Genomic DNA, 27,015 nt, shown 5'->3' with positions numbered 1-27,015 from the left:
AGGTGACTAACAGCTTCCTACAAGATTTTTGGGAGCAAGGCAACAGTGTACAAGGGATCTCATCACCAATTTCCCTTTTTTAACACGATTCAGAAAGTACATTTCCACCTAAAGCACCTTCAATTGTTGAATCGCAGCCGTCCATTGTGGAGGTGAAAACTTAATGAATAAAATTCAATAAATAAAGCCAAAGGGGTGAAATCCAGGCCCCACTGAAGTCAATGGGAGATTTATAATTTGGGTCCAGGATTCCAAACCTCTGTGTCTTGCCATGTAAGACGCAGTATCGTTGCCTGAATTAATCAAGTGTCTAGCAACAAATGGATATAAACTGGTGTAGCAGGGTGGCTACCCCGCTCCTAAATAGGAGGGGTTAAAAGCAGCCCTGGGGAGGGCGGTGGCTGGGGATGGCCATGCCCCAATCAGGCCCCAGCTGGCTTGTATCAAAAGGCTGGGAGCCAGAGGCCTAAGGAGAGTCTCTCGGGGTCTGCGAGGGACACGGGGGCCGGAGCTGTGAGGATCACCGGCCTGCAGAGGGCACTCCGCGCTGGAAAGAGCTAATTCCCCAATGACCAGCAGGAGGAACTACAGGGATGAGTCCGAACCTTTACACTGGCCATCACCAAGTTTAGTCTTAAAATGAGAGGAAGGGCTGTAAATATCAGAGGGGAGCAGTGGGAGCAAAAACCAAACTGGCTTCAAGCCTGAGCTTGATAAGTTTATGGAGGGGATGGGAAGCAAATATCTCCAATGGCCGGTGATGGGACGCTAGCTGGGAAGGGCTCTGAGTTACGGCAGAGAATTCTTTCCCAGAAGTCTGGCTGGTGGGTCTTGCCCCTATGATTCTATGACTCTATGCTCAAGGTCTAACTGATCATCAGATTTGGGGTCAGGAAGAAATTTTCCCCTGAGTCAGATTGGCATAGACCCTGAGGTTTTTTTGCCTCCTTCTACAGCATGGGGCACGGGTTGCTTTCAGGTTTAAACTAGAGTAAATGGTGGATTCTCTGTAACTTGAAGTCTTTAATCCATGATTTGAGAATGTCAGTGACTCAGCCAAAGGCTAGGGGTCTGCTGCAGGAGGCGGTGGGTGAAGTTTTATGGCCTGCGATGTGCAGGAAATCAGACTAGAAAGATGATCACAATGGTCCTCTCTGGCTTTGAAGTCTAGTCTAAGAGTTCTGCGCCAGGTGACTGTGCTTTGTTGATGAACCACGTTGGGGTTGGCCTTAGCGATGATGAGGGTGGTGACACAGACTGCAGGGTGAGATATGCCTGGGTTCACAGCAATGTCACCTACCCAGTGTCGATTTTCCTGCCCCTGAGATGCAGCCTCCTGTAGCCTTCGCTGCTGTGCAGGTCTCTTTAGCAGGTTGGCACGTGTCCGCTGAGCCATAGCACTTCTCACATTTCAGGGTTCCTGTTGGAGAAAGAAGAAGAAATGCTTCCTTCTTACTGGGGGTAACAGTGTCACTCTGACTCGTCCCTTAATCCAAGTCTTCACCCTCTGCTCCAAACAAGGCGAGGGGTTAATGGACCCGATTCCCTCTGGGACACTCAGCAATTGCACAATTTCAGCCCCTGGGCCAGCGGTACATGTGGGGTCAGACTGGGGATGGGTGAAGGGGATGGTGCTCTTCCCAAGCTCTGCCCACAGAATAAGCTCCTCCCACCCCAGATGTTGCTTCTGTTGTGCATGTAATCACAGTACTGGAGAGTTGCTCGCTTCACAGCGTGCATTGGCTGAGTCCATTGCACAGCCCGGGGGTCCTGGCAGCCCCCCATGGTCCTCACGAACTCCTCGGGTACCCCTTCCATCCCATTCTATTGCAGGCATGTCATGAAAGCCCCTCCACCCCCTACTTCATGCCAGGATCTCTGTGTGCCCCCCATTTCCCATCCTGCATACCAGAGTCCCCCATTCTCCCCCTGCCATGCCAGGGGCTCTGTGTGCCTCCCATTCCCTATCTGTAGCGAATGGGAAGGATGAAAATTCCCAAGGAAAAAACTTGAAGAAGAAAAAAAGGACATTCATTCTCCATTGTTCCCCAAATTACCATTGATACAAGTGGCATTAACCACAGCACATGGAAACGCACAGACCTCCTGGGGACCTGTAAGTGAACAATCTCTGTCCTTTAGTCCTTATACACAATGCCCTGCACACAAGCTGTTTGAGTATAGCAGCTTCACACCTTTTCTTTTAGAGAGGCGTAGGTTTTCAGGCTATGATGCTGGTCTAGTCTGAGCTCCTGCCTAACTCAAGTCAGAGAACCTCGCCCAGCCATTCTGCCATCCAGCCCATATCTGATGGTTGAGCTACAGCCAATCTTTTAGAAGGGCATCCAATCTCAATGTTCCACCCTGCCTCTAGAGAAGCTGCTGCCAGGGTTAATTCCACCTTAGATTGGTCTAAATTCAAATCCCAGCCATTGGATCTCATTCTGCCTTTGTTTGTAGGTTGGAGAGCCCTCTGCTACCAGAAATTGTAGGCCTGATTCCAGGTTACACTCAATCGCCAAGAAGTGTAATATAGTCCTATATTTAGTCCCCTTTAGGCTGCAAAAGCAGTGCAGAGGGGCCTTCGTGGAAATAAGAATTCAGGGCAGTGTCCAGTCATGGTGTCCCTCAGGCCTGGTCTACACTAAACAGGTTGATATAGCTATGGCACTCGGAGGGAATCCACACCCTAAGCACCACAGCGAGGCCAACTGAACCCCTGGAGTAGATGTAGGTCGACAGGCGAATGTTTCCCTGGGGTTGGCTACCATCACTTGGAGAGGTGAGTTCCTAGAGGGATGTTTCCATTGGGTCAGAGGGCATCTTCACTACGGGGGCTCTGCCAGCCTAGCTACCGCTCTGTGGCTAAGCCACTACAGCAGCCATAGTGTAGACAGGGGTCCTGTACCCCACACAGAGCTAATCCTCCCTCCCTGCACATGCTGGATGTTCCCCTGACTGGGGATCGGTGGGGTATAAAGTGTCCAAGTCCAGGCAGGATTCAATGGCCACAGCAGCGGGTGACTCACCTTGTGCACTCGTAGCTAGGAGAGCAGGGAGAAGGCAGAGGAGGAAGGAAACCATCCTGGTGCTGGGAGGCCCTCGGGGCTGGGCTCGGAGCCGAATGGGGCCTTCTCCCGGCTGACACAGCGAGCTCTGCCTGAGGGGAGGAAGAGAGAGTCAAGATCAAAATGAGGCGGGAAAGGGAATTCCAGCCCAGATTCGGGGGGAGAAGCACCAGGCAACAGAGCTGCACAAATAACCGATTTTTTGGTTTACTGGCAGTTCTCGAAGATCGGGAAACAAATCGTTTTGGGTTGACCCAATTTCTGATCCAACTGAAAAGCTGAACGAAAAATTTCTTTTTTCATTTCCCAGCATTTTAAAACATTTTAAATCAGTTTAAAAATAAATGTTGCCGTCGCTTTTGAAATGAAAAGACATTTTTGAGTTGAAAAAATCAAAATGTCTAATTCTGGAAATTTCAAGACAAAACATTTCCATTTTTTAACGATTTTTTTCTTTTTCTGCTGAAGCAATACGGCAAATTTGAGGCAAAGTCATGAAATGTTTCAGTCACCCCAAACCTGCATTTTTCGATGGAGAAAAGTCAGGGTCAAAAAATTTCTCTCAGCTCCCCCATGCCTAGTAACCACAGAGTGGGCGCTCCAGGGAGGAGCCTGGCGTGGGACTGGTTTTTTTAATCCCACTCCCAGGCACTCCAGTGTTGTTTCTTGCATTTCTATTTCACTCCCACCCATAATAATCTTAGATCCCGCAAATCCCATGAGAGAGAGAGAGAGATTCCCTCGTGCTACTTTCAAACAAAATAGTTTGGTTAATATATTATACATATAAACGGAAGTCAGACACAATTTTTACCATTAAAAGCATAAAAGAAATCTTGCATAAACCATGTAAAAATACTTTAACTGCTGTTCTAGCAGACATCAAATCTCTTTCTATATCTTCCTTAAATTTAAGTATTAAAACCTTTATTTTTAAAAATAACTTCCTTTCTATTGCTGAAATTCTATTGATGACAAGTTGCTGCTCTGTGATTTCCCACATATTACCGCAGTCAGCTTTCTTTGCCCACCCAATCCTGCCCACAATGAAGTACTTTTACCTGCTCCTGCTATTATGGCAGCAGGTCCTGCAGGTCCCGTGGGATCCCCAGTCCCACTGCAGGGCTCTAGACTGGCCCAGTTTTCCACTCTCTCGTCCATATTTGCTCCTGGTCTGCAGCGCCCCTTCTGACATGGGGCGAGCGGCATGGCCTGTGGGGCACCAGGGTCAGAGCATCCTGCCGATCTGCAGAGGGGCACTACAGTGTTTCCACATTGTCTCCATCCCTTGGGTGGCCCAACAGCTTCTTTGCTTTTCTCTTCTGCAGCTGCACAGCGAGCTGAGATGTCCATTGATCTTCCTACGGGGACGCTCCGGTCCCTTCCCTGGATCAGCCCAGTTCAGTTAGAACCTGTCAGGTCTAGGAATGCTTCAAACCCCATCCTTTATGCCGGTGGTTCTCAGCCAGGAGTACATGTACCCCTGGAGGTACGCAAAGGTCTTCGGGTACATCAGCTCATCTAGATATTTGCCTAGTTTTACAACAGGCTACATAAAAAGCACTAGCAAAGTCAGTACAAACGAAAATTTAGTACGGACAATGACATGTTTATACTGCTCTATATGCTATATTGAATGTAAGTACAATATTTATATTCCAATTGATTTCTTTTATAATTACATGGTAGAAGTGAAAAAGTCAGTAATTTTTCAGTAATGATGTGCTATGACACTTTTGTATTTTTATGTTTGATTTTGTAAGCAAATAGTTTTTAAGTGTGGTGAAACTTGGGGGTATGCAAGATAAATCAGACTCTGGAAAGGGATACAATAATCTGGAAAGGTTGAGAGCCCCTGATTTACATGCTTTGCAGCAGATCATGAAGGATTACAAAGAATAATTTAACACTTTAACAATTTAACAATTTAACTTTAACAATTTAATTTAATTTAAGAGCATTAAAAACTCTTATCTTCAGCAGTACAGTGGTTCCATTCACCTCCAAATTCTTTGTAAAACCGAAGAGACGCACTAACCTGTCTAGCACGGCCCCTTTCCTCTCTATATAGTCCAAAGACAGGATCAGATTCATATATACATTGGGAGTAACTGTGAATTATTTACTGAAAGGTAACATGTTATATGATCCTCATGCCTGGGCACTCTTTAAATACAGTTCAGATTGACCCTTCTCAACACATTGTGTTTTATAGAACTTGTCTCTTGCAGTCTGCTGGCTCATGCAACAGAGATAAGAGGTGGTACTCAGCTCAGTCACAGGGGTAGAGGTGCAACTGTTTGCACATGAGAACTCTGTAGCTAGATCCTGAGATGGTGTGGATCATAGAGCGATGGCAAATTCACAGCAGGTGTGGATCAGGCCCCACTGATTTCAATAGAGCTAGGGCCAATTGACACCAAATGGGGGGTCCAGTGAAACTATCACAAGGAAACTGAGGATGGCATGGAGTTGGCTCCATGACAACAGCTCCCCTCCCACTCCGAGAACAGGTTGCTAACTTCCTTGTCGTTGACTTGTGTAAATATTCACTGGGGACAGATTTTCTTACCCGCCCCATATCAAGGGCATTGCATCAAACTGGGTCTCATGCCTGTGATGTCGTGCCCGGCTGGGGGAATTTCGTTACAGAATAGCTGAGCAGAGGAGAGCGTTTCGGCCTTGGTTGTATTTCAGGCCAGTTTTTCTCCCTGAGGTTGTTGAGATGAGTAGGGGGCTTCCAGAGAGAAGCCAGGGTTAGGATGTCCAGGAGCCTAAAGAGAGACCTGAATAGCTCCATGTATAATGTTTTTCATGCTTTAAAAAAGCAATTTTAAAAATGGTAATCTTTTGCTTTAAATACAACATTTCTATACTTTTGAAAAAAAAAATATCTATGTGTACTTTCTCTGAAGCCCTTGACCACCAACAGTAGGGTTGATCAAGAAATTTTTGGACATTATCCCTCTGTCTGTATCCGTGTCTGTGTTTACAATATATATGCCATCCCTTTGTCTTCAGCTCAGCCTGTTATATTACACCTTGCGTGCTTGAGTTTTGATTCAGTGATGAAGATAATAACAAAAAGAAAAGGAGTACTTGTGGCACCTTAGAGACTAACAAATTTATTAGAGCATAAGCTTTCGTGAGCTACAGCTCACTTCATCGGATGCATTTGGTGGAAAAAACAGAGGAGAGATTTATATACACACACACAGAGAACATGAAACAATGGGTTTATCATACACACTGTAAGGAGAGTGATCACTTAAGATAAGCCATCACCAACAGCAGGGGGGGGAAGGAGGAAAACCTTTCATGGTGACAAGCAGGTAGGCTAATTCCAGCAGTTAACAAGAATATCAGAGGAACAGTGGGGGGTGGGGTGGGAGGGAGAAATACCATGGGGAAATAGTTTTACTTTGTGTAATGACTCATCCATTCCCAGTCTCTATTCAAGCCTAAGTTAATTGTATCCAGTTTGCAAATTAATTCCAATTCAGCAGTCTCTCGTTGGAGTCTGTTTTTGAAGCTTTTTTGTTGAAGGATAGCCACTCTTAGGTCTGTGATCGAGTGACCAGAGAGATTGAAGTGTTCTCCAACTGGTTTTTGAATGTTATAATTCTTGACGTCTGATTTGTGTCCATTCATTCTTTTACGTAGAGACTGTCCAGTTTGGCCAATGTACATGGCAGAGGCTGTTTTTTCCACCAAATGCATCCGATGAAGTGAGCTGTAGCTCACGAAAGCTTATGCTCTAATAAATTTGTTAGTCTCTAAGGTGCCACAAGTACTCCTTTTCTTTTTGCAAATACAGACTAACACGGCTGCTACTCTGAAACCGAAGATAATAACCTGACTGTTTCATTTTGTGTTCTTAATCAGTATTCCTTTGTTTTAAGTGTTTTCAGCATTTGTGTACCATTCAGCATTTGTGTACATGTTTACAGCAGAAGATTTCAAGAGTAGATAAGCTACTTATTTAGAGCAGAATATTTCAAGTGTGGATAGGCTACATATTGAGCAGATAGATCACTATGAAGAGGAGATTTGAAAGTGGTGCAAGCAAGAGATGGCAAAAACAACTGAGTGAAGCAGCAGCTAAGAGCTCAAAGCCAATAACTTCATTTCTCAAACCACTAGAAAACACACCTTACCCAACAAACAATGCTACAGATAATGAAAACGCCGCAACTGCAATAGGTGATGTTTCAATGCCAATACCTGAACATGAAGACAGTAGTCAAGAAGGAGATGTGCCAACAGTAACAGATGCAGCAGACAATCCTGTGTATGATCAAGAAACTCAACAGCAACAGGAAGATGTAGATCTTACACAGCAAGAGCAATTCATGAGTACTACAGGTTTGACTCTGACTGACATTGGAATTATTGACAAGAGCAATGCTGCCCAAATGCAAACTTTTCTTCAAATTAGTTGTTTTGAAATTCCAAGTAACATTCCACGAGATGCTGATAATCATGCTCTCTCTACTCTTCTGCTGACAGAAACTGTTCCAAATGGTGAGACCTGCACAAGAGACTAGTTATGCTGGAGTACGGAAAAACAATCTCTGTACTGTGCACCCTGCTTCATTTTGCGGTGCTGCAAATGCATGTTTTCTTTGATCAATCAGGATGAAGCATCAACAGAGGTTGGAGGAAGTTGAAAGACCGGATACCATCACATGAGAGTTCAACATCACACAAAGCCCTGGTCTACACTGGCGTGGGGATCGACCTAAGATACTCAACTTCAGCTACGAGAATAGGTTTCAGAGTAGCAGCTTTGTTAGTCTGTATCCGCAAAGAGAACAGGAGGACTTGTGGCACCTTAGAGACTACCAAATTTACTAGAGCATAAGCTTTTGTGGGCTACAGCCCACTTCATCGGATGCATAGAATGGAACATATAGTAAGATAGATAGATATAGATATACACACAGATAAGTTGAAAGTTACCATACAAACTTGCATCCGATGAAGTGGGCTGGAGCCCATAAAAGCTTATGCTCTAATAAATTTGTTAGTCTCTAAGGTGCCACAAGTCCTCCTCTTCTTCTAGCTATGAGAATAGCGTAGCTGAAATCGGCGTATCTTCGGTCGACTTACCTCGCGTCCTCACAGCGCAGGGTCAACTGTTGCTGCTCCCCCGTTGACTCCACTTCCGCCTCTTGCCACGGTGGAGTACAGGAGTCGATGGCAGAGCAATCGGGGATTGATTTAATCTCATCTACACTAGACACAATAAATCGATCCCTGATAGATCGATCCCTACCCGCCAATCCGACGGGTAGTGTAGACATACCCAAAGAAAACTATGTTGCATGGAAATCAGCCAGTAGGGCAGCATCAGCTGAAAGTTCAGTTGAGAATTTACTCTTGACTGAACTCTCTACAGAAACTAATAACTGGAAGAAAAAAAAACTTCTTGAGCACATCCTGGATGTCATCCTTGTTCTTTCTGAGAAGGGATTGCTTTCTCTGGTTCCAATGTATTGGTGATCGTTCAAATGGAAGCTTTCTTGGCATAGTTGAGCTCCTCAGCAAATATGACCCACTTTTATCAAAGAATGTTAAATGTGTTTGAGAATCTCAAGGGAGTCCAAAGCACATGCAAGTCCATTCTCTCTCCACATGCAGACAAAATGAGTTTATTGAGCTATGTGGGTCTTTCGTACAAACAACAATTCTTGATGAGATGTGAAATGCCAAGTGTTTTTCAGTCATCATTGATGCCGCTCCAGATTGTTCTCACAAGGAACAGACTACTATGATTATTCGATATGTTAAGACTGTAGACAGCTCAAAATTTTCAATTGAAGAAAGGTTTATTTTGTTTGATAATTTCACGAGAAAAACTGGAAAAGAAATTGCTGCTCAAGTACTAGAAATTCTAGAAGGTTTTAAGTTAGATTTTCAAGTCTGCATTGGTCAAGCCCATGACAATGGATCTAATGTGGCTGGGAAGTACCAAGATGTACAAGCAGTTCTGCTTGAGCATAATTCAAACTATTTTCTCCAGCTGTGGAAACCACACACTAAACCTTGTAGGTGTTGGCTATGCTGAACCAGGCAAGGAGGCAATTATTTACTTCAGAACTGTTCAGCAAATGTACAATCTCTTCAGTAGCAGTCCACAAAGGTGGGAAACTCTGAAGCAATATCTTCCTGTTTCACTGCATGGGATGTCCAAAACTTGATGGTCTGCATGGATTGATGGTGTTCAACCGGTTGCGCAGCATTTGAATTCTGTGAGAAAAGCTTTAAATGAGCTTGAATCTCTCAATCTCACTGCAATAGACTTCAGTCTATTCAGAAGCACATGTCCAAATTTGAATACATTCTGATGTCATCTTTGTGGATGACGCTACTTACAATGATCAACGAAACTAATCTGGGAATGGAAGCACGCAATGCTAGACTTGATGTTGAGAGGTTTAACACTGAAAGTCTTATCAATGACATTCAACAGATTCGTGAACAATGGGATGCAAACCTGACTGAGTCCAAATTAGTAGCACAGAATATCGGCATTTCTTCTGAGTTCTCCACCGATCGCAACTTACTCACTGAATCTGATGCTGAGCAGCATTATACGGTCAATGTTTCCCTTGCTGTCATTGACTCTATTTGTACCCTTTGGAGGTTTCTTTGGCAGTTCATCAGATTGAGGAATGAAGATCTGCTTTCTGCAGCTGAACAATTTCAGCAACAGTACAACAAAAACATCTCAAAAGATCTCAGTGAGGAGGTCATCTTTCTCAAACGAATATATTCCACGAACTTTAAATTGGATTGCCAGCCAAAGGAATTACTCAAGAATCAAGAATCAAGAAATACTCGAATTTGGACTATTTGGAGTGTTTCCTAATATCACAATTGCATTGTGTATTTTTGTCAGTTTGTCTCCATCAGTGGCTTCAGGTAAACGCACCTTCAATGTGTTGAAGCAGGTAAAGAACTATCACCATTCAACTATGGGACAAGAGCATTTGAATGGGCTCACCACGGTTAATATCAACCGTGACATTGCACGAAAGCTAGATTTTTTTCCTCAATAATTAGTGCATTTGCATAGAAAGGCTAGGAAAGCATTTGTTAAATAAAAAAATATTCAAATTATGTCTCACTCTTTTTTTGGTGCCTTATTTTGTTTTTGTGTGTCATTTTTTATTTTTATTATGGCTAGGGGCCTCAAAAGCTGGAAGTGGCCCAGGCCTCTCTGGACCTCTGAGAGGGTCTGGTCTTTATTTCAGGGGTGATGGTGTCGTTGTGGTGTTTACTGACAGGCACATAATGTTGTTTATCATAGGGGATGGTGACAAACTCGTTCCTTCCTCGGATGGGGACGCAGCGTAACAGGGGAATGGAAAAGTCCCCCACAAGCTCTTTTGGTTTTAGATAGTCTCACATGGTCACCTTTTCTAAAAGGGGCAACAACCGGTTTTATTTTAAAACTGCCTCGGTAAACCATTTTCCATACTGTGGCAGGCGGACTAGTTCCAGAGGCCCCCTGCTAGAGGCCTCGCTGTCCTGTATCACCCTGCCCCAGAGTAGAGCAGAGAGAAGTTCTCCAGGCCGCCTAGAGTGGCTGCAGAGGAGCGGCCAATCAGAGGGGCTGATGGATTGACCAATAGGGGGCCAGAAGGGCCAGATAAAAGGCAAGCCACAGAGCAGAGCCTTCAGTGGCTGTGTGAGACCTGATGAGGGAGGACTGGGAGCCTGGCTGGCTAGATGAGCAGCAGGCCACGGGCAGCTCACCGCAGAGAGCTCACCGGGCAGAACCAGGCCCAGGGAAGGCTGCCAGAGATCGGGCGCCTGGCTGGCGGGATAGAGCAGCAGCAGGACCGTGAACATGTCAGTGCGGGCTGTGAACGCTCCGGTTGCCACTCTTCATAAACTCAGGGAACATGTTGCGGTAATGAACGGTGTGGTGGGATGCAAATTATCTCCACAGCCGAGATTTTAAAGTTCTGTTAAATGGCTCCACAACCCCCGCTTTGACTTCATTGTTAGTAACAAAATGGGGAACGCCATTAACGCCGCTTTAACAATCTGCTTGGAGGTTTCTTTAAAAATGCTTTTCCCTGATTTGTTTGTAATTTTTGAGGCACGTGACCCTCACTGAAAATAGCCTTTAAGGCCATGGATACTTTACTGCCCATCTTGTTTTTTAGGCCTAAGGCCCAGGCTTATTTAGCCAGAATGTCTGCTGCTGTTAAGATGTACTTAAAATCACTCTCAAACTCCAGAGATTTGGGGGGGTTCCAGCCTAGACCCTCACACTATATCTATTCTATAGTTTCCCTTCTGGGATGCCCTAAGGGGGGGGCTGAAACCCCCTTGGTAGAGGGTGGTGGTGGGAGTCCTTAGAGGGGTCACACAGCCCTCTTTCGGGATGGTCACCCCACCCCAGAACCTTCCCTGATTGGTCAAATCTTCTCTCATGGAGGTCCTATGGGCTGAAACTGATCCCACTTAGTAGAGGCATTCTTAGAGGGGTCACATGCCACCCCTTGCTTCCAGCCATGTGTCCATCTTGACCCCTGAAGTAATACCCCGAGGGGTGAGTCTTATGGTGACAAGTGGGTGGGGCCTGAGGGGAAAAAGGGCAGGTTCAATGTTTGTACTACTGATCTGTCCCCATACACCCCCCTAACTAGTGTGGTTAGATGTTGATAGATGTTTGGTTGCATGTGTGTGTTACCTCTGTGTGCCGCCCCAGCCCTGCACAGACATCTGGCAGGGCAAACCTCGAGCGAATTGCCCAATGACCACAAGATCTATTAAAGGATGAAGGCACCCGGCCAGGTTTATTGTCGATGAAGCACGGTACTAGTATCCCGCAGACTCTACTGGACCACTAATACAGATATGTCTGTAACAATGGACCAGTTCAGTGAACAGCGGGACTTTCCGATCCTCCCTAGGCTAGACAAAGACACTCCCTCTGAGATGCATGTTTATACCCCGACACAAACAAGTTACGTACTGCCCCTCTGACATAGTTACTGTCCCCTGACACGGCTCGTTATTACTCATTACCGTATACATGTTGGTCTGATTAAAACATCTCTATTACATACTGACCTTAACTTTTAGGAGGGGTCAGTGCATTCCTGTTATCCTTGGGGAATGGTTTTGTACCATCCTTGATATTGGGATGTTCCAGTACCATTTGATATCGGGATGTGTTTGCGTGAGCGCTCTGTGCCTAGCACTTCTTAGGAATGTGTATTTCTGCATTATCATCCGTGTTCTTGCCAGATTCTTTGAGCAGGTCCTGCCTCATACCAGGCCTCTGATTCAAGGACTTATGTCTTAGGTTCTCTTCCTCCTACAGCTAGCTATCTAGCTATCCACATATGCCCCCACCATCTATCTAGATCTTCAGAGCAGGATAGTGTCAACATGTTTGTGCAGTGCCTGGCACAACAGGGTTCCTGATCTGGTCGGGGTCTCGGCAGCCCCTGGCACAACAGGTCCTGATCTCTAGGTACTACCCTAGTACGTTTCTTTCTCTCTTACATGGCAAGGGACCTCAGATCCCTCCAGGCTAGGATATCACTGAAACGCAACCACCTCTGGGGTGGGGGTGAACCCCAGCCTGGGGAATGTCCAATGACAGCAGCATTTAGGAAACGTGCCCTGGAAGATTAAATATCCTCAGAGAGGAGCCCAGTCGCTTTAACAGAGACAAGGATGGAAATCGGCAACTGCACTGTGACTCCCACTCATCCTCTCTCTCTGGTGGCCCTGCTAGGCTGCTGCACAAGGACAGTCCCCAGGGGTCACCAGCAACAACACCCCACACAAGAGAACCACTAACCCAGGAACCTATCCTTGCAACAAAACCTGTTGCCTTCTCTGTCCCCATATCTATTCTAGCGACACCATCAGAGGACCCAACCACCTCAGCCGCACCATCAGGGGCTCATTCTCCTGCACGTCTACTAATGTGATATATGCCATCAAGTGCCAGCAATGCCCCTCTGCCATGTACATTGGCCAGACCAGACAGTCTCAACGTAAAAGAATAAATGGATACAAATCAGACGTCAAGAATTATAACATTCAAAAACAAGTCGGAGAACACTTCAATCTCTCCTGTCACATGATTACGGACCTGAGGGTGGCTATCCTTCAACAAAAAACCTTCAAAAACAGACTCCAACGAGAGACTGCTGAATTGGAATTAATTTGCAATCTGGATACAATTAACTTAGGCTTGAATAGAGACTGGGAGTGGATGGGTCATTACACAAAGTAAAACTATTTCCCCATGTTTATTCTTCCCCTGCCGCCCCCGCTCTCCTGCTGGTAATAGCTCACCTTACCTGATCACTCTCGTTACAGTGTGTATGGTAACATCCATTGTTTCATGTTCTCTGTGTATCTAAATCTCCCCACTGTATTTTCCACCGAATGCTTCCGATGAAGTGAGCTGTAGCTCACGAAAGCTTATGCTCAAATAAATTTGTTAGTCTCTAAGGTGCCACAAGTCCTCCTTTTCTTTTTGCAGATACAGATTAATAGGGCTGCTACTCTGAAACCTCCCCCTTCCCAGCGGCTTCCCCCTCCTCTGGCCCTGCAGCCTTTTCTCTCCCCAGCTGTGGGAGGGCCTGTTAATCCTTTGGGGTGTATCCACACTGCACCTGGGAGGGGTCCAGCCCAGCTTCAGGAGAGGGACCTGCGCTAGCTCTGCTCAAGCTGTGGATAGCAGTGTGGCCACATGCATGGGGAGATGTGTGTCAGGACTCCCTGTATGGAGTCCCACCATGCCCCAATTTCTTGGGTCCCACAGGGCTGTTGCACAGACCAAGTCATTAATGTCTGTGACATCCTCAGATCCCGTGGTGAGAACTCTGCAGAGAGGCCCAGGAGGTGTCATTAATCATTCAGCTCAGTGCAGGGTTGGAACGATGGGTGGGAAATATGGCTTGAGGTCTCCCCCTACCCCTCCCAGCAAGAACAAAAAGACTGAGGCAGGGCTGTGGTGGAGAACACACAGTGTGTGATCATGGAATCAAAGGCTGTAGCACAAAGCAAATGCTCCCGGGACTGAATTAAGCTTGTACTGGTGTAATGCCATTGTCGGGGGGCAGGATCGAACCTCTGGAGCTAAATGTATACGCCTGTACTGGAAGAGCTAAAAGTCAACTGGCTCTTAGCTAGGGCTGTAGAGTAGACTCGTTTGATCTGTTTTTCTAAGTGGTCTTGGTGCCACTAGATAGGACAGACACCACACCCAGGAGGTGTGTGGGTTACACTGGCAATCTTGTGTTCTGGCAATGAGCAACCTGAACATAAGAACACACCGAGGGCTTTTATTTCAGGTCCTGATTTATTCCGTGAACTTGCTGATGCACAGAGAGATGCCAGCCAGCCATGAGGTACCGAGACAGATGCACACACCCATATGCTGTGCAGACTGTTGGTTATGCAGCAGCCCCTTTGCATCACCCCAGCAGCACAGTGGGGGTGGGGGTGGGGGGGAAATGGTGCAGCTGGGAATTCAGGCCTTTATTCCCAGGCACCAAGTGCCGCGTGGCCCGTACAGGGCCGGGGGTCAGGAGAGCAGCTTCACCAGCTGCAGGCCAGGCAGGTAGAGGGCAAAGGAGAATTTCCCCAGAGCCGGTCTGGCTCCACTGGGGGTTGTTTTTGGGAGGGTAGTATTTGTAGGGGTGGGGGTGGGGTGGTGGTATTAGCGGTGGTGAGGGTTGTGCGAGGGGGGTTGGCGGGTATTTTCTCCGCCGGAACGGAGGTCCCCCATAAAAAGATGTATCTGTAGGCGGCAGAAATCAGGGTGGTTTCACCTTTAATCTCTCTTGCGGACTCAGTAGCGCAGCCTTTCCCAGCAAATGCTGAAATAGTTGAACCTGAGGGAGGAAACCAGCCTGTTATTAGGAAGGGGCAGCTCTGGTTCCTTCTCTGCCCCCAGAACCTCTGTCTCCACCATCCAGCAGTTCCAGCCTCTGCCACCCGTTCCCACCCACCCAGTGCTCTCCCTGCTCTCACTGTAACCGGCCTTGGCAGGCCGGGCGTCTCGTCCCCTCTTGCCTCCCCTGTGCCCCTTTCTGCAGCTCCACAAGAGACTGAAGCTGGAGTTTGGAATCCAGCTCCTTCCCCAGCTCCTTCCCCAGCGCGCGGCCCCCTGGGGAACACGCCCGGCTCTCACCGTCCCCAGCAGCCCTGACCGCTCGGTTCAGTTATTTTATAAACACCCCAAAGCGCTGGGAGTCTTGGACACACATTGAGAACAGGAGCTTCCGCACTGAGCAATGGCTTAGCTCCACCTTAAACATACAGGGGGTGGGGTCTAGTGGTCAGAGCAATGGTAGCTAGGATCAGGACTCCTGGGTTCTCTTCCCAGCTCTGCACCACTGACATAACAACCCTTCCCATGGCAAGAGACCATGTTGTCATAACTCCAGGAGCCGGGCAGCATCACTGAGCGGGGGAGCTGGTGTGGAAGGGAAAACTTGCATATGCCTCTCTCCTTCCCTCTGGCCAAAAACCCCACTTGGCCGCCCCCACCTGCTCAAGGGCCCAGCACAGACTCTAGATTTCACCAAAAAAGAAAAGGAGGACTTGTGGCACCTTAGAGACTAGCAAATTTATTTGAGCATAAGCTTTCGTGAGCTACAGCTCACTTCATCGGATGCATTCGGTGGAAAAATTTCACCAGCTCTCTGGGGAGTTCCTGAGGTGTGAGATTCCCGGGGGAGCTCCCGCACTGTCCCCAGCTGGCAGAATTTACCTTTCACTTGGTACCCAGTGAAATCCAGGCAGTAATTCTCGTCCCCAGTACAAGGGGTGATGGAGCTGTTGCAGACTGTGAAGTTCAGAGCAAAGCAGGTGGGGCACTGCAGCTCGTTCTTGGTGGCGTTCCCCTTGAGCCCTGAGAACCGAGAGAGAGATGGTTACAGGGTGGGTTAAACCTCGTTCAAACTGGTGTCTGTGCCCTGCATTGCCTGAGCATGTGAATGCCCCACCCCCAGCCCAACGGCATTTCTCCATCTGTCTGTGACACCACTATCTGTGAACACCACAGCCGATCAGTTCCAGGCCCCAGCGAGTTTGAAGTGGAGCCTGACAGGCTCAGGGAGGTTTCGATTTGAGCCCATCCCAGCTGCTGCCCCCTCTCTCACCTGCAGCCCTTGCCTGTATGATTTCACATGGGCCCCAACTGTTCCACCCCCTGGTTTGGAGACCCGCCAACTACAGCCATTTCAGTGGTGACAGAAATGACATTCGAGTGAATGGACAATAAAGGGGAGAAACGGTAACAAAGACAGTTGTCTTGCTGGGGCTTTTCCACATGAACCATTCAACTGTAGTAAGGGATGGGGGAGTCTAAGGATCTGCCAGGGTGTGAATCGACTCTGAGACAGCCTGCCACGGCCCAGCTGTCCACGTGTGCCCTGCTGATGCGCGTGAACCCTTCATTAATGTGCTTTGAGCCAGTGCCCTTCCAACGCACTCGAACGGTCATGTGCATCAGCAAGGGGCACGTGGAGAGCTGGATTCACACCCAGATCAGTGCCATCTAAACTGTTCCTGTGGACAAGCCATGAAACAGGGATGGTAAAAACAGACCCACAACTTACCTCCAAGTACAGCCGAGTTACAGTTATCTGAGTCGTTGCATCGTTTGGTGTTGATCCTCAGATATGTGCCATTCCCAACAGTGAATGAGATGGGGACTTTATGTGACTTTTATAGGTACTTAGACACTGTTTGTAGAAGAATGGGGTCCTTGTCCCATCTTTGTTAAAGACAGAAAACCAAAATAGAAAACGAGAGACTCAGAGGGAAATCTCAAGTAACAGCAGTGAGGTTATTTTACCTCCACGTTTGCCCTGGGGCAACAGCTGCTAGGATCCTGTGTCCAGTTTGGGGCCCACAATTCAAGAAATTAAAGAGGAACCGGGGTCTAAACTACACCCCAAATTGCATCAGCTAGCCTGAGATTAAAGGGTTTTGTGTCTGGATAGTAGGGGGAGGTGGAGGTGTTAGAGCTAAGCCTCGGGTCACAGCCCACGTTAACTCTGTAGTGAAGCCGTACCCTGAGTGGGTGGAAGTTTGAATAAACCCATGTGTGACTGTGCTGGGAAAATTTCCTGAGTGTGGTCAGAGAGAGAGAGAGAGAGAGATGGGTGTATGGAGATAGATAGATAGATAGATAGATAGATGGATAAAGACAAACCATGTTAAAGCTGACGGTGCGCTATTCATCCTTCTTACAGGGTAAATGGAAGGAGCCATTTACTCTCTTTAATTCAATGGAAGGATGAACAAAAATGGGTCTGTAACTATGGTTTTCATTTTCAAAGGGCAAATGTTGAGAAGTTAAGGGAATTAGTTAAATCCGCCGGCCTGAATTACTCAGGGAGTTGAACATGGAGGAGGTTTTGAATTTCTTTAAATCAAATGGGCAAAATCTACCTTGAATTTGCACCCCAAGCAAGGGGAAAAACTTGTAAGGCCGGGCTCCAGCCCTGAGTAGATGACTAATAGCTTCAGACAGGTAACACTGGGAGCAAGCTGACGGTGTACAAGGGATCTCCGTGCCAATTTCCTGTTTTTAACACGATTCAGAACATGCATTTCCACCCAAAGCAGCTTCGCTTTTTGCGGTGCAGCTGTCCATTGTGGAGCTGAAAACTGAGTGAAATCTTGGCCCCACTGAAGTGAGTGGGAGATTTGCAATTTGGGGCTAGGATTTCGAACCGCCGTGTCTTCCAATCGCGACATAAGACACCGTAATGTTGCCTGAATAAATCAAGCGTCGAGCACAGACTGAGTGTTCTGTGCCGGGTGAATGTGCTTTGTTGATGGATTGTGCTGGGGTTGACCTTAGCGATGAGGATGGTGACAGACTGCGGGGTGGGATGTGCCTGGGGTGACGGCAATGTCACCTACCCAGTGTAATATCTTCTGCCACGGAGAGGCAGCCACCAGTAGCCTTGTTGGCTTGGCAGGTTCCTACAGCCACATCGCAGGTCTCCTTTAGGCCAGAGCACACTTTGCATGTCAGGGTCGCAGCTGGAGAAAGAAGAAGCGTTTTCTTCTTACTGTTGTGTAATAGTGTCATCTCTGACATGTCCCTTAGCCTAAGTCTTCATAAGAACGGCCAGACTGGGTAAGACCAAAGGTCCATCAAACCCAGGATCCTGTCTTCCGACCGTGGCCAATGCCAGGTGCCCCAGAGGGAATGAACAGAACAGGGAATCATCAAGTGATCCATCGCTTGTCTCCCAGCTGCTGGCAAACAGAGGCTGAGGACACCATCCCTGCCCATCCCTGACCTATCCTCCATGAACTTATCTAGATCTTTTTTGAACCCTGTTATAGCTTGGCCTTCACAATGTCCTCTGGCAATGAGTTCCACAGGTTGACTATGCACAGTGTGAAGAAATACTTCCTTTTGTTAGTTTTAAACCTGCAGCCTATTAATTTAATTGGGTGACCCCTAGTTCTTGTGTTATGGGAAGGAATAAATAACACTTCATTATTTACTTTCTCCATGCCGGTCATGATTTTATAGACCTCTAAAATATCATAGAATCAGAGAAGATTAGGATTGGAAGAGACCTCAGGAGGTCATCTAGTCCAACCCCCTGCTCAAAACAGGACCAAATCCAACAAAATCATCGCAGCCAGGGCTTTGTGAAGTCGGGCCTTAAAAACCTCTAAGGATGGAGATTCCACCACCTCCCTAGGGAACCCATTCCAGCGCTTCACCACCCTCCTAGTGAAATAGTGTTTCCTAATATCCAACCTAGACCTCCCCCACTGCAACTTGAGACCATTGCTCCTTGATCTGTCATCTGCCACCACTGAGACCAGCCGAGCTCCATCCTCTTTGGAACCCCCCCCCCTCAAGGAGTTGAAGGCTGCTATCAAATCCCCCCTCACTCTTCTCTTCTGCAGACTAAATAACCCCAGTTCCCTCAGCCTCTCCTCATAAGTCATGTGCCCCAGCCCCCTAATCATTTTCATTGCCCTCCGCTGGACTCTTTCCAATTTGTCCACATCCCTTCTGTAATGGGGGGCTCAAAACTGGACACAATACTCCAGATGGGGCCTCACCAGTGCCGAATAAAGGAAAAATATCACTTCCCTCGATCTGCTGGCAATGCTCCCACTAATACAGGCCAATATGCCATTATCCCCACTTAGCCGTCTCTTTTCCAAACTGAAAATTCCGTTTTATTAATCTCTCCTCATACAGAAGCTGTCCCATACCCCTAATCATTTTTGTAGCCCTTTTCTGTGCCTTTTCCAATTCCAATATAATTTTTCTGAGATGGGGCGACCACATCTGCACACAGTGTTCAAGCTGTGGGCGTACCATGGATATATATATAGAGGCAATATGATATTTTCTGTCTCATTATCTATCCCTTTTTTAATGATTCCCAGCATTTTGTTCTCTTTTTTGATGGCCGCTTCACATTGAGTGGATGTTTTCAGAGAACTCTGAAAATGGGAAATTGTAGGCCTGATTCCAGGTCACACTCAGTCCCCAAGCAATGTAATTTACTCCTCTATTGAGTCCCCTTTTTGCTGCCAAAGCAGTGCAGAGGGGCCTTCATAAAAATAAGAATCCAGGGCAGTATCCAGTAATGGTGTCCCTTGGGCCTGGTCTAAACTATACAGTTAAGTTGATATAACTGTGGCCCCTGGGAGGAAGAGGAACCACACCGTGCGTGCTGCATCTAGGCCAACCCAACCCCTGGAGTAGATGCAGCTAGGCTGGTGGGTGAATTCTTCCCTCAGCCTGACTACCGTGAGTTCCTAGAAGGATGGAAAAACCCCGTCCATTGGGACAGGCGGCATCTTCACTACGGGGCTCTGCTGGCCCAGCTGCAGCTCTGTGGCTAAGCCACTACAGTAACCGTAGTGTAGACAGGGCCCTGTACAGAGCTAATTCCCCCTCCCTGCACATGCTGGATGTTCCCCTGACTGGGGATCCGGGGGGTACAAGGGGTCCAAGTCCAGGCGGGGTTACATGGCCACAGCAGCAGATGACTCACGTGGGGTAGTTTGTGCACTCGTTGTAGCTAGGAGAGCAGGGAGAAGGCAGAGGAGGAAGGAAACCATCCTGGTGCTGGGAGGCCCTCGGGGCTGGGCTTGGAGCCGAACGGGGCCTTCTCACGGCTGACACAGCGAGCTCTGCCAGGGGGATGAGGAGAGAGTCAAGACCGAAATGAGGAGAGAAAGGGAATTCCAGCCGAAATTTGGGCAGGGGAGCACCAGGCAACAGAGCCGCACAAATAACCAATTTTGTGCTTCACTGGCAGTTCCAAAAAATTGGGGGGGGGAATCGTTTTGGGTTGGCCCAAAATTCTCGTCCAACTGAAAAGCCGAACAAAAAATGGTTTGGGTTCATTTTCAAGCATTTAGGAATATTTTAAAATTGTATTAAATAGGAATGTTGCTGTCAATTTTTAAATGAAAAGACATTTTGAGTTGAAAAAAAATCAGAACATCTAATTCCAGAAATGTCGAGACAAAACATTTCCATTTTTTCAAGATTTTTTTCTAGGATTTTTTTTCAGCTGCAGCAATGTGGCAAAATTGACACAAATTTGCAAAATATTTCACTCGCCCTGAACCTGCATTTTTCAGTGGAGAAACGTTTTGGTCGAAAAATTTCTCCCAGCTCTCTCCTGCCACTGACATGCCCGGAAATAACAGAGTGGGAACTCCAGGGAAGAGTCCAGCGTAGGACTGGTTTTTAAATCCCATTCCGACCCGCCCCCAAACTGTTTCTTCCATTTTTATTTCGCTCCCAGCTACAAAAACCTTAGATCCCGCAAATCCTACAAGAGAGAGAGATTCCCTCATGCCACTTTTAAAGAAAATAGTCTGGTTAATATATTATACATATAAACAGAAGTCAGACATAATTCTTACCACCAAAATTATAAAACAAATCTTACTTAAACCATGTAAAAAGTAGTTTAAGTGCTGTTATAATGGACATCAAATCGCTTTCTATCCTTTGCTTAAATTTAAGTATAAAAACTTTTATTTTTAAAAAGCCAACTTGCTTTCTATTGCTGAAATTCTATCGATGAAAAGCTGCTGCCCTGTGTTTTCCTCCATATTCCCGCAGTCGGCTTTCTTTGCCCACCCAATCCCACCTGCAACAAAGCACTTTTACCCGCTCCTGCTATTATAGCAGCAGGTCCTGTGGGATCCCAGTCCCGCTGCAGAGCTCTAGCCTGGCCCAGGTTTCACTCCCTCATCTGTATTTGCTCCAGGTCTGCACCATCCCTTCTGACATGGGGCGACCGGCAGGGCCTGTGGAGAGTCAGGGTCAGAGCATCCTGCTGATCTGCAGACGGGCACTACAGTGTTTCCACATTATCTCCACCCCCTTGGGCGGCTTGTTTGCTTTTCTCTTCTGCAGCGAGCTGAGGAGTCCATTGATCCTCCTATGGGGACGCTCCGGTCCCTTCCCTGGATCAGCCCGGTTCAGTTAGAACCTGTCAGGTCTAGGAGGCTTCAGACCCCCCCCCCATGTGAGTTACTTTGCATTGATCAAAACTCAACTTCATCTGCCATCGCGTTGCCCATTGACCCAGCTCCGTTCGATCTCCCTGAAGTTCCCGACTAACCTCAATACATTGCCTCCTCTGTAGATATCACCACCTCCTCGCTCACCCCCGTCAGATCATCTGAGAACCGTGAACGCTGGGTCTAGCACAGAGCCTGGAGGCCTCCACTTTTAAGCTTTTGCCATCACACTAAATTCCCTTGAATTCCAGCCCTGTTTTCTACAGACACAAGGTGGGAGGAAGAGACGAGCTTCCGAGCGACACCGAGCCCTTCTGCGGGTCAGCGGAGCTCGAGAGCTCGTGTCTCTCCCCAGCAGAAGCTGGTCCAATAAAAGCTTTTCCCTCTCCCACCTTGTCTCTCTAATATCCCGGGACCCCAACGGCTACAACAACGCGACAAACTCCTCTGTTTTCTGGCTGTTGTCCTGTTTCTCCTCCAAGACAGTCCCTTGCCTCCCACCCCAGGACGGCTTCAATTCCTTCCTGCCCTACAGCGAGTGACTGTGCCGAAGGCTTTTTGACAGTCCAAATCAAGTACATCGACTGGTTCGTCTCTGCTCCCTAAACCTGGGACGTTTAAACCAGCCGCAGGAAGTTCAAGGCCCAACTCCCAGGGAGTTTCAGCAGACGCTGGCCCCCTCGCCGCAGGTTTTGCCTTTGAAAATCTCCCTATTTTATTCACACATCACTCCAGGAGTGAGGCTTCTTTTCTTTTGCACAAACTATGCCGCTTTATCCCAGCTCTGTCGTCGTCATGAGGTTTTGCAGCGGGAGCTTGCACCTGAGATATATCTCCAGCCTTTACCCACTTTGCCAGGAAAGATTACAACAGGTAATATAACATGGCATTACAATCTCTTACCTTCAGCTGCAAAATAGTCCGGTTCACCTCCAAGTTCTCTGTAAATTGAAGAGATGCAATAACCTGTCTAGCACGGCCCCTTTCCTCTCTATATAGGCCAAAGTCAGAACTGGACGCATATTTGCAGTGGGAGTAATGATTTACTGAAAGGTAACATATAATACGACCCTCATGCCTGGCCACTCCCTCTTTAAGTACAATTCAGACTAACTCTTTCTCAACCCATCAGCTTGTGTTTTATAGAACTTGTCTCATAAAGTCTCCTGGTTCGTGCAACAAAGATAAGAGGTGATACTCAGCTCAGTCACAAGGGTAGAGGTGCGACTGTTTGCACATTGGAGGTGTTTAGCCAGATCATGAGATGGTGTGGATCATAGAGCAAGGGAAAATTCACAGCAGCCGGGGATCTGTGCCCATTGACTCCAATAGAGCTAGGGCCAATTGACACCAGCCCAGGATCTGGTTCCATTTACTCTAAAGGAGCGATGGTCGATTGACACCAAATGGGAGATCTAGTGAAACTATCCCAAGGTAACTAAGGTTGACCATAGAGTTGGCCCCATTACAACAGCTGCCCTCCCACGCCCAGAACAGGTTGTTAAATTCCTTCTCATTAAATTGTGTAAACATTCATTGGTGACACATTTTCTTACCCATCCCATGTCAATGGCATTGTGTCCAACTGGGTCTCATGCCCATGACATCATGCCCGGCTGGGGGAATTTCGTTACAGAATAACTGAGCGGAGAAGAGCGTTTCGGCCTGGGTTGTATTTCAGGCCAGTTTTGCTCCCTGAGGTTGTCGAGATGGGTAGGGAGCTTCCAGATGGAATCCAGGTGTTAGGATCTCCAGGAGTCTAAAGAGAGAGTGGTTGGAGAGCGGCTGGTGAACAGTGCGATGGAAAACCTGGGGATTAGTTATATCAATGCATTAATGCAAGGCTCAGATTCAATTGGTAGGTGGTGGTTTTGTATTGGTGCCTCACCAAGTTTGCAGCCTTGTTCTCTAGAATCTCTGCTGTCATTGAAAGCACAAGAGCGAGGGGAATGGGAAAGTCCCCCACAAACCTTTTTCAAAAGCTCTTTCTGTTTAGATAGTCTTACGCGGTCACCTTTTCTAAAAGGGGCAACAACTGGTTTTATTTTAAAACTGTCTCCGTAAACCATTTTCCATATCTTCAGAGAATTTGAGGGGTTGACATCAGCAGGTCTGGTATGTATATTTCTGTGAAAGCTCCGGTTGTCACTCTTTATAAACTCTGGTAACACGTTAGGTAGCGAACTGGGTTGTGGGATGCAGAATGTCTCCACATCTGAATTTGTAAAGTTCTGTTAAATGGCCCCACAGCCCCCACATCATGCCACTTTAGCAAGCTGCTTAAAGTTTGGTTGAGAAATTCTTTTCTCTGATTTGTGTATAATTTTTGAGGCAGGCAACCTTCACTGCAAACAGCTTTAAAGGCCATGGTACTTCACTGCCCATTTCATCTGTGAGGCCTAAGGCCCAAGATTATGTAAAGAGACTGTCTATTGTTGTTAAGATGTACTTAAAATCACTGTAAAACTCCAGAGTAAAATTCCAGACATCGGGGGCGGGGGGAAGGGTTCCATCCTAGACCCTGGCTTTACACCTCTTCTGATTAGTAGATGTTTCTCTTCTGGGATGCTCTAAGGGGGGCTGAGGTGGGGTGGGGAGTTCTTAGAGGGGTCACAGAACCCTCTTTTGGGTGGGTCACCCCACCCCAGAATCTGTTCTAATTGGTCAACTCTGCTCTCAGGGAAGTCCTGTGGGGCTGAAAATCACCCCACTTGGTACAGAATGGGGGGGAAAAGTTTATAGAGGGGTCACATGCCATCCCTTCCTTCTGGTTATGTGTCCATCTTCACCCCAGAAATAATACCCCAGGGGCTGAATTTTATGGTGACAAGTGGGTGGAGCCTGAGGGTAAAAGAGATAGGTTCAATGTTTGATTGATGTTGTCACCCTTGTACTACTTATCTATCCCCATACACCTCCTCTGTCTATCTCGAAAGATCTTCAGGGCAGGACTATGTCAACATGTCTGTGCAGCACCTGGCACAATTGGGGCCCCGATCTTGTCAGAGTCTGGGCAGAACTTGGCACAACGCATTCCTGATCTCTAGGTACTACCCTAGTACGTTTCTTTCTCTCTTACATGCCAAGGGACCTCAGATCCCTCCAGTGCTATCCTAGCCTGAAGTGCAGCCACCTCTGGGGTGGCAGTGAATCCCAGACAGAGGAATGTCTAATGACAGCAATGTTTAGGAAATATGTCCTGGAAGATTAAATATCCTCAGAGAGGAGCTCAGTCGCTTTAACAGAGACAAGGATGGAAATCGGCAACTGCACTGCAACTCCCACTCATCCTCTGCCTCTGGCAGCCCAGTGAGACTGCTGCCCAAGGACTCTTCCCCAAGGGGTCCCTCCATCTTCCCAGTGGATGCCCCCCTTCACTGGCCCTCCGCTCTCCACAGCTGTGGGAGGGTCACTGGTCTGCCCTCTAGGATGCATCCATACTGCAGCTGGGAGGGGTCCAGCCCAGCTCAGGGAGAGGGACCCAGGCTAGCCTGACTTCATTACTGGACAAACTGGTTGAAACTATAGTAAAGAACAGAATTGTCAGACACATAGATGAACATAATTTGTTGGGGAAGAGTCAACGTGATCTCAGTAAAGGGAAATCGTGCCTCATCAATCTACTAGAATTCTTTGATGGGGTTAACAAGCATGTGGACAAGGGGGACCCAGTGGATATAGTGTACTTAGACTTTCAGAAAGCCTTTAAAAAGGTCCCTCACCAAAGGCTCTTAAGCAAAGTAAGCTGTCATAGGATAAGAGGGAAGGTTCTCTCATGGGTTGGTAACTGGTTACAAGATAGGAAGCAAAGGGTAGGAATAACTGGTCAGTTTTCAGAATACAGAGAGGTAAATAGTGGTGTCCCCAGGGATCTATACTGGGCCTGTCCTATTCAACATATTCATAAACGATCTAGAAAAAGGGGTAAACAATGAGGTGGCAAAACTTGCAGACAATACAAAACACTCAAGATAGTTAAATCCCAGACAGATTGTGAAGAGCTATAAAAGGATCTCTCAGAACTGGACGACTGGGCAACAAAATGGCAGAGGAAATTCAATGTTGATAAATGCAAAGTAATGCACATTGGAAAACAGAATCCCAACTATACATATACAATGATGGGGTCTAAATTAGCTGGTACCACTCAAGAAAGAGATCTTGGAGTCATTGTGGATCGTTCTCTGAAATCATCCACTCAATGTGCAGCGACAGTCAAAAAAGCAAACAGAATGCTGGGAATCATTAAGAAAGGGACAGATAATAGGAGAGAAAATATCATGTTACCTCTATATAAATCCATGGGATGCCCACAGTTTGAATACTTTATGCAGATGTCGTCACCCCATCTCAAAAAAAGATCTATTGGAATTGGAAAAGGCTCAGAAAAGGGCAATAAAATGATGAGGGGGATGGAACGCCTTCCGTATGAGGAGAGATTAATAAGAGTGGGACTTTTCAGCTTGGAAAAGAGACAATGAAGGGGAGATATGATTGAGGTCTAGAAAAGGTTGCCAGGTATGGAGGAAGTAAATCAGGAAGTGTTATTTACTCCTCATAACACAAGAACTAGGGGGCCACCAAATGAAATTAACGGGCTGCAGGTTTAAAACAAACAAAAGGAAGTATTTCTTCACACAACTCAGAGTCAACCTGTGGGACTGGTTGTCAGGGGATGTGGTGAAGGCCAAGACCATAACAGTGTTCAAAGAAGAACTAGATAAATTCATGGAGGATAGGTCCATCAATGGCAATTAACCAGGATGGGCAGGGATGGTGTCCCTAGCTGCTGTTTGCTAGAAGCTGGGAACAGGCGACAGGGGACGCATCACTTGATGATTCCCTGTTCTGTTCATTCCCTCTGGGGCACTTGGCATTGGTCACTGTCAGAAGACAGGACACTGGGCTAGATGGACCTTTGGTCTGACCCAGTAGGGCCATTCTTACATTCTTATGCTCGAGTGTGGATAGCAGTGTGGCCACGTGCATGGGGAGAGGCGTGTCAGGACTCCTTGTGTGGAGCCCCGCCATGCCTCAGTTTCCCGGGTCCCACAGAGCTGTTGCACAGACCAAGTCATTAATGTTTGTGATGCCCTCAGACCCTGTGGCAAGAACTACGCAGAGAGGCCCAGGAGGTGTCATTAATCATTCAGCGCAGTGCAGACTTGGAACAGCGGGTGGGAAATACGGCCTGGGGTAGTGCCCCAGTGAGAAGAAAAAGACGTATTGACTGAGGCAGGGCTGCGGTGGAGAACACACACTGTGTGATCGTGGAATCAAAGGCTGTAGCACAATGCAAATGCACCAGGGATTGAATTAAGCTTGTACTGGCAACATGTTTTCTGGAATTTCCTAACTTCTCAGTGCTTCAGTATGCAACCTCCATGGTGTGCTTGGAATGCAGATTTTTATT

General features: G+C 47.2%; 1 protein-coding gene across 1 annotated transcript in view; it reads right to left on the bottom strand.

Annotated features, from left to right (window-relative positions):
* Window positions 1–27,015, bottom strand: part of LOC119848078 (phospholipase A2 inhibitor and Ly6/PLAUR domain-containing protein-like) — a 46,668-nt gene that overhangs the window by 5,326 nt on the left and 14,327 nt on the right. The window contains exons 2-3 of the mRNA XM_043502286.1: window positions 3,030–3,156; window positions 1,301–1,420 (exon numbers count right to left, since the gene is read on the bottom strand). Coding sequence (XP_043358221.1) covers window positions 1,301–1,420; window positions 3,030–3,084 — 175 coding nt within the window. The 5' untranslated portion in view covers window positions 3,085–3,156. The remainder of the gene's footprint in view (window positions 1–1,300; window positions 1,421–3,029; window positions 3,157–27,015) is intronic.

Source organism: Dermochelys coriacea, chromosome 24 (assembly GCF_009764565.3).
Source record: "Dermochelys coriacea isolate rDerCor1 chromosome 24, rDerCor1.pri.v4, whole genome shotgun sequence".
Taxonomy (NCBI): domain Eukaryota; kingdom Metazoa; phylum Chordata; order Testudines; family Dermochelyidae; genus Dermochelys; species Dermochelys coriacea.
The sequence above is the reverse complement of the archived record's forward strand: the minus strand, read 5'-3'. Positions and strand labels throughout refer to the sequence as shown.